Genomic DNA, 8,126 nt, shown 5'->3' with positions numbered 1-8,126 from the left:
GGGCACGCCCCTTGAAAAGGGTTCTTCCTAAGGACAACTTTCTCAAAGTGCTGTGTGTGGAACCCAAACTGAGAAACATGTGGACCTGGGGCCTTGCGGCCACGGAGTGTGGTGGAGACAGAGCGGGAGGGCAAGGGCTGCGATGGCTGGAGTCCTTGCACTGTTTCCTTTCACTGGTGAGACGCCAAAGTGTTTATTGAGATGGACTCTGCAACTCACACCAGAGCATAAGTAAGCCCCTGGAGTGAGGGGCTACAGGCATGAGAATGAAAAGAAATAGAGCGGAATTTTAACAGGGAGGAGCAAAGAGCAAAAATGAGAAGACTAGGGACCAGGGAATGCATGAGGGAGGTGGAATCAGGTGACCTCAATGACCTCCTTCCCCTGAGGTCAGGTGGTTATCCATGGGACAATACCTGAAGGATGGTGTGCTGCCTCAGCCTGAGAGGGGGTCAGAGGTCACAGCCCTAAAGCAAGCAGGGAACATGCTGACAGACGCTGTGAACCCGTCTCTCTTGTTACTGATCAGTTCACCTAGTCAAGTGTGAGGCCAAGTGGAAAGCAGGAGCCTGGTCTTGGAGGATTAGTACAGTGCGGGCAGTGTCACAGAAGTGGAAGGGAAAGGTGCGATGGCCACCAACAGGAGGTCCGCTGTCACCCCAGCTGCACTGAGCAGTGAGGTGCTGGTGTGGGAGGCCCAGCTGAGGCTGCTGCCAGCAGCCCAAGAGGCAGAGCTGGAGAGGAGCTGGAGGAGGCCGTCAGGGATGCTGCTCGGAGAAGCTGTAGGGGCTGTTGGAAGCTGCTGGTTCTCCTGGCCATTCTGGGAGACGTTGTCATGCTGGCTTCCTGGTGATCTTGCCTGTTCTCAGAGGAGGAGCTTGGGACCTTGTTGTCCTGAGGATGGGTGTGGTTCATTTTGGGGAGCTCTGGGCCTCACCTGGAACCGTGCATTGAACTCTAGACTTTGCTCTGGCCAGTAGGCACTTAGGCCATTGAGCTGTAGCTCTGGTCTCCTCACGACTCTCTGTGACTGGATGGTTCAGCCCAGTTCCTGTGTCTGGCTTTTTTTTTCCTGGATATTTCGTTGAGTTTACTTCTCAGCATTGCCCAGATATTTACTAATTTGCATGAATGAAGAGTACAGAAAGCTTCATTTTTGGTTACCAATTTGTGGACATTGCAGTTGGTTGTGCCTTTTAGCTTTGATGAGCACTGTGTGTTAGTGTTTCTACAAAGTGCATGCCAGCCTGTTAAATGGGTCATGTTCATGCCGTGTCACCCAAAAATTGAAGAAAGGGTGCAGAATGGAAGTTAGAAATATGTGAAAAAGGGGCCAGGGAGATGGCTCAGTAGAACAAGCACTTGCCTGGCAAGCACAAAAGCCTGAGTTCAATCCCTGGTTCTGCCAAAAAAAAAAAGAAAAAGAAAAAGAAATATGTGAAAAAGCCAGCCCTGCAAGCATGAGGTCCTGAGTTTAATTGTCGGTACCAGAAAACAAGTCTGTGGAAGAGAAAAGCTCCCCAGCAGAAAGGAGTGAGAAAGGGGTGTTTGCATCTAGGGGACTAGGCAGTACTGGCAGTCAAGTCACGTTGTCTGGGGTTTTCTATATGTAAAACATGTTGGAGGTTGGCTTGGGCGAAGTGAAACTCAACCTATTGTGCTACACGTGCAGTAGCAGAAACAAGTCGCGAAGCAAGGATTGCTCTGCAGGAATCCTTACCTGTAATCTATGTAGAACTTTTGGTGCATTAGGAATGGGGGGGGACAAAGGCCCTGGCACCCCATGGCCCTCTGGCCTGCCCCCGGGCACATAGCCCACCTCCGAGTCCAGCCATGGTGGCACTAAATGGTAATCCCAGTGCTGGGGAGGGTGAAAACAGGAGGATCAGAATGAGTCTGAGCTGTGTAGTGAAACCCTGTACCAAATGCATTGGGGGTGGGGAGAAAGCCTTCCTGGGTCTCAGGGTGTGCTGTCTTCCATCCTCTCCTCTGTTACATTATTGAGGCTTTCTCAAGGTGAAGCCCTGTCCCAGTGCGGCTTCAGCTCCATCCATCTGGGGTGAGGCTGGGTGCCCGGTCGTTCTCCCTCCTCCATGGGGCTGGCCTCCTCTATGCTCAGCCCTCACCTACAGAGCATGTAATGCTCCCGCCACAAGGGGCTCCATCCTGGGCTGATGCCTTTCTCACTGTGTGAGACTCTTGCCCTCACTTTATCATCTGCGGTGGTAACATTTGTGAGCCACTTTGTGTAGATGTGTGTCATCATACCTCTTGTGTTTGTGTCTGAGTTAGTGATTAGTGGTAACGTGGGAACAATTATGGTTAAATGTAGATTTATTTTATTTTATTTTATTTATGTGTGTGTGTATGCGCGGGCGGCCAGCTCAGTCCACCAGGGGGCGGGGCTGGCTGGCATGTGGTGCTGGGGAATTGAACCGCAGTCCCTGTGCTTTGTTAGGTTTGTTGTAAGTAGGTGCTTTAGACCACTGAGCCATCTCACCAGCCCCTAAATGTAGATTGTTTTATTGAAAATTCATTGGGGCTGGGGAGATGGCTCAGTGGAATAAGCGCTTCCCCGGCAAGTGCAAGGGCCTGAGTTCAATCCCCAGTTCCGCAAAAAAGAAAATTCATGATAAATTCTAATTCACAGAGACATAGAATAACTGATGAAAACATTTTCTGAGTAAATCCCAGCATCTGGGTTAGTTAGGAGCCAAGTAGACATTGGTAAGTGTGTTGGAGTCCCCGATCGAGCACCGGAGTTGGCACAGCGGACGAGGAGAGCCCCGCCTGTGCCTTCAGCCGCTCTGGTGCCCATGTGGGGACCTCGGGGCTCTGTCAGCAAGGAGCCCGGCACCAGCTTGGAACTTCCACCTCAGCCCAGAGCTCTGAGCCAATCCAACCCTCTTCATGATGAACAAGCATGGAGTATTCTGTTTAGAAATCAGAAAAGATGGGGCCGGGGAGATGGCTCAGTAGAATAAGTGCTTCCCTGGCAAGCGCAAGGGCCCGAGTTCAATCCCCAGTTCTGCCAAAAAAAAAAAAAAGAAAGAAAGAAATCGGAAGACTTAGGCAGCGCCTGCATTCTTCAGAGCTGGAGAAGCTCCAGGTCATGCTCAACAGCAGAGCACATCTTGCAGTTTCAGTGAAGGAGCTGTCTTCACGTGCTCAGCAGTAGTGGTCACTGCGTGTCTCCCGACTGGAGCCCAGTAGTGGCATTTTAGTGTGACAAAGAACAACTTTTGCCTCAGGACTGTTTGAAGGTGTGCTTGAAAGCTGCAGGTGGTGACATTGCTCCATTCTAAGGAAATTGCAGTTTTGTTCTTTTTTTTAATGGCTTTGGTTGGTTGCGGCAGGGTCTCCCTGTGCAGCTCAGACACCTACGGATCCTCCTGTGTTCAGCCTCCCCAGCGCTGGGATTGGAGGTGTGGGCCGCTGTCCCCAGACTCTGACCCACTCAGACCTGCTCAGCCCGTGCTGGGGGCGTGGCTGGCACAACATGTGGTGCAGGCCAGAGTGGTCCCTGCGCTTGCCTAACCAGGCACTTTAGTCTGCTGAGCTATCTTGCTGGCCCCTTCAATGTTTTTTTTCTTTTCGTCAATTTTTATGATGAAGAAATATTCACTGGAAGTGGCATTGTTTAAATGTGTTTCCTAGGGGCCGAGGAGATGGCTCAGTAAATAAGCGCTTCCCTGGCAAGCGCAAGGGCCTGAGCTCAAACCCCGATTCCGCAAAGAAAAAAAAAAGTGTTTCCTGCTTTGCCAAGAAAAGGCAAATTGTATAAAACAGCTTGTTATACGTTCTTTTTTTTTTATTTTTATTTATTTTAGTGTGTCCAAGTGAGGTTTTTTTTCCATAGTTTCATTGAGAAACAAATAGCAATGAGACAGTTTCAAATAAAATTGGTAGGACAGTTTCAGTAATTAACACCATACATTCTTTAAATTTTTTTTTAAGTTTTTTTAAAAATTTTTTATTTGTGTGTGTGTGTGTGTGTGTGTGTGTGTGTGTGTCCAGCTCAGCCCACCATGGGGCAGGGCTGGCTGGCATGTGGTGCTGGGGGATTGAACCGCGGTCCTTGTGCTTTCCTTTGCAAAGCTTGTTCTAAGTAGGTGCCTTAGACCACTGAGCCATCTCAGCAGCCCCTTTTTTTTTTTCCCAGAACTGGGGATTGAACTCAGGCCCTTGCGCTTGCTAGGGAAGTGCTTTTTCCACTGAGCCATCTCCCCGGCCCCTCCAGGGCATTATTGATGGCAGAAGTCAGGGTTCTCTACCGTCAGGCAGACAGAAGGGAAATAAGGGAGACATCCAGGTCCGTACCAGAATCATCCACAGACTTCTTTATCTTTATTGAAAATATTCCAGTTAGTCTTCATTTTTGTTCTTGCACTCAAAAATCTTTAAAAATTCTGAACTAGGGGCTGGTGAGATGGCTCAGTGGTCTAAAGCACCTACTTGGAACAAACTTAGCAAAGCACAGGGACCGCGGTTCAACCCCCCAGCACCACATGCCAGCCAGCCCCGCCCCCTGGTGGGCTGAGCTGCTCCCCCACACCCACAAATAAATAAATAAATTTTAAAAAATAAATAAAAATCCTGAACTATCTCCCCGACCCCTATCACTTGATACTGTGGACTTGTCTTCCCTGTGCTGTAATACTGTGTAACCTTTCTGGGTTCGCCTTCCCTCTCTGCATTGCCTGTTACTTGGTTCTGTTTTCTGTTGTCAGCTAAGATGTTCAGGAGGGTTGTGTCCCCGGAGTGTGTAACTTCCAGGGTTACTTATGCTTATTTACAACTAACCAAAACCCGTCAGCTGGTGATGTAGCGCAGTCACACGCCTGCCTGGCAAGCGTGAGGTTGTGAGTTGGATTCCCAGTACCAGATAAATGTAAAAAATGGATGCACCCCTGTTTGAAATATACTCCTGTTTCAGATTCAGCCTTGCACCTCTGCATGGTCACCGTGTCTCTTCTATGCCCAGTTATGTCAGTCTTCTCTCTGATCAGTAGTTACTTTTTGTTTTGTTTTGTTTTGAGCCAGGGTCTCGCTCTGCAGCTCAGGCTGGCCTTGAGCTCACTGTGTAGCCCAGGCTGGTCTCAAACTTGCGAGGATCCTCCTGCCCCCACCTCCCGAGTGCTGGGATGACAGGCAGGCGCCAGCATGCTCAGCTTGTTCTTTTCATGTCTTGATTTTGTTGCTTCCCAGGATTTACATAGTTTTCCTTTCTCTCTCTACTTCTGGTAGCTTTATTCTTTTGTCCTGTATAAACACTTTAGATTTTTGTTCGTTTGTTTGTTTATTGCATTTGGTACAGGGTCTTACTGCACAGCTGGGACTTGTGCTGAGCCTCCTGTTTTCAGCCTCTCCAGAGCTGGGATTATATGCGTGCACCACCTGCGCACACTTGGAAGGGGGCTCAGTGGCCCCAGTGGCAGGTCCCTGTGTGGCATGTGTGGCCAGGCGCTTAGTCTGCCCAACTATCTTACCGGCCCTAGCTTTTTAATTTAAAGGATATTTTACTGTGAATTCTCAGAGTGATCTAGTTTATCTTTCCCTTTTGGAGAGGGACTATGGTGAGCACACCAGACCTGGGAAGACACAAATCCCTGTGTCTCCCTGCTGCTGTATTAAACAGACTGTGGTCTGTGTCAGTTGGTGACCTAAGAGCTCCATCGTGAATCAGTGTTCCCTGGGCGCGGATCTGTATGGCCCCCCAAGCCTCATGCACTCGTGGGTGGGGCCTTACACACATGGAAATGCCCACAATATGAGGCAGCGATTCGATTCATTGCACAGGGCTAGGCTTAGGCGTGTGAGTGCTGCTGCCAAGATTAAAGTACAGAGGGCACAAGGAGGCCGCTGTTGTGCCGCGCTGCCCGTTGCCCACGGCTTCCGCTGGCTTCTGCTGCCCCGGGCTCTTGCTCCTCTGGTGTGAGGCACATGAACCCGATCTTCCCGTAGTTTCGGTGTTGGGTGTTTTCTCTCAGCAGTGAGAACCAGGAGACTGAGATGTATTCTGTGGCCCTGGGAGCCACTGCTTCTGTGCACACTGCTGATCATTCTCTGTACCAATCGAGTGGTGCTCTTCAGTGCGGCGTTTGAAACTCAACTGAAAGATGCTGCGATATTTGCAGGTGTATTTGGTACTGAAAGTATTTTTTCTTGCGTTATCAGTGCTGGTTTGTTTGGTTTACAACTTCTGGATGATCAGTGTACATTTGAGAAATAGACTGCTTGTGTGCACGGCCGGCTGCTCCCTCCTGCCAAGTGTCGGTCGCCACACAGGAGATCTCCGCTTCCTTAGTCTTACTTCTTTGTTCTTTCACATTCTCCAGGAGGACATGTAGTTGTTTTCATCACCTTTGCAAGTTTCCACTCATAAATTTTCCTTAGATTTCAAGTGAGCCTCCGTCTATGAGAGATGGGTAAAGTATCAAAATGCTGTCTAAATGGAACCAGAGAAGGCAGCAGGCAATTCTCAGTTGAGCAAAAGAATGACTTCCATTCCTCCCAGCAATACATCAGACCCTTGTCTCCTTGCTCTGCCCTGGGATTCTGATTTGTGGGCTCCTTCTACGGCCCGTGCTTTAGCGACTTGTTCACCAGTAAAGCTGGGTTAGACCAGGAGAAGCGGAGTCCCCACTCCGCTGAGGCTTAGCAGAGTTCCATTGTAGACTCAGAATGTCATTTGTGACCAGTGCAAATGGCTGGAGCAAGACATGGAGTAGACACTGGGAAACAGCCTTCCATGAGCCCTTTATGAGCAGCTTGCCGCGCTCCCTGTCCTGATCTGCCTCTTCTTCCTGCAAATGCCTGTGTGACGGCGTAGGAGGCGGTGACCTTCGAGGACGTGGCTGTGAACTTCTCCCGGGAGGAGTGGGCGCTGCTGGATCCGCCCCAGAGGAAGCTCTACGGAGACGTGATGTGGGAGACCCTGAGGCACCTGGCCGCCGTAGGTGAGGAGCGTCCCGCCTTCTCACTGCTGCCCGAGCATCTGGCGCCCACCGGCGGAGTTTCCTTAGGGCAGGCTGGGGATGTTTTAGTGCGTCTTCAAGCCGTGGTCTCATTTTACTGTGACTGAAGCTGATTCCGACTGCTTTTCCTGCGGGTAGTAAGTGTCCTTTGTATTTCTGTGTCTGCGCTTTAGGAAGGAGCTGCGATGACCCGCGAATTGAAGATGAGTGTAGAAATTTCCAGAAACAGAAAAGGTAACTGGGACTCAGAGGAGAATCCTGCTCAGGTGTCAGAGCCTGAGGCCTAAGCAAGCTGCACACAGGACCGTGTTCACAGCTTTTAATCTTACAGAATTTCGCACTGCACATTGAATATCTCTAATGTGAGAATTGAGTTTTAGAAATATTGCAGTATCTCAGGTGGAGGTGCTCCTCCTGTTACTGCCAACACCAACAGCACTGTGGGTAGTGTACGAGAAGACAGCCGGGCGAGCTGCGGCCCCCGTGTGCTCCCAGCGCTCTGGAGGCTGAGGCAGGAAGATTGCCTCAAGTGCCAGGACAGTCTGGGCCACAGAGTAATGGTTTTTTTGGGGGGAAGGTAGTGGGCAGAACCGGGATTTGAACACAGGCCCTTGCAGTTTGCCAAGCAAGCGCTTATTCTAGTGAGCTATCTCCTCAACGCCCACATAGTAATTTTTAAGGCAGACTCAACTATACAGTGCCACCCTTTCTCAACTTTTTTTTACAAAGTACAAATTTTCTGTGTTTAGATGTATAAAGATATGGAATTAAATTTCAGGCTTTGAGGAGAGGACGATATAAAACATTTTATGCATGCAGTGAGAACTAACTTCTAATTAAGTATTCATACTTTTATTTTTTATTTATTTATTTATTTTTTTGGCGGAACCAGCGATTGAACTCAGGCCCTTGGGCTTGCCAGGGAATCGTTTATTGCAGTGAGCCATCACCCCTGCCCCCCAGTATTTGTGGGTTTTTTTTGTTTTTTGGCTCTGAATGCCTTTAGGGCAGGTTTGGCTGGCTTGAGTTGTGGGGATGGAACCACAGCAACCTGATCCTGACTGCTTTGTTGAAGCAGCCACTTAAAGAACTGAGCTAAGGGGCAGGCCCCCCAGTATTTATGTTTTTATTTTATTTATTTATTTATTT

At 49.4% G+C, this 8,126-nt stretch overlaps 2 protein-coding genes across 4 annotated transcripts in view; both read left to right on the top strand.

Moving 5' to 3' along the window:
- The window catches only part of LOC111814145 (zinc finger protein 431-like), a 629,125-nt gene that overhangs the window by 63,187 nt on the left and 557,812 nt on the right, over window positions 1-8,126 (top strand). Inside the window, exon 2 of the mRNA XM_023706899.1 lies at window positions 6,833-6,959. Within this exon, the coding sequence (XP_023562667.1) occupies window positions 6,833-6,959 (127 nt within the window). The remainder of the gene's footprint in view (window positions 1-6,832; window positions 6,960-8,126) is intronic.
- The window catches only part of LOC101564436 (zinc finger protein 709-like), a 116,185-nt gene that overhangs the window by 63,180 nt on the left and 44,879 nt on the right, over window positions 1-8,126 (top strand). The gene's annotated exons all lie outside the window — the stretch shown is intronic.

Source organism: Octodon degus, unplaced genomic scaffold (genome assembly GCF_000260255.1).
Source record: "Octodon degus isolate 3935 unplaced genomic scaffold, OctDeg1.0 scaffold00274, whole genome shotgun sequence".
Taxonomy (NCBI): Eukaryota; Metazoa; Chordata; class Mammalia; order Rodentia; family Octodontidae; genus Octodon; species Octodon degus.
Note: the sequence above shows the minus strand (reverse complement) of the source record. Positions and strands in the feature narration are given on the sequence as shown.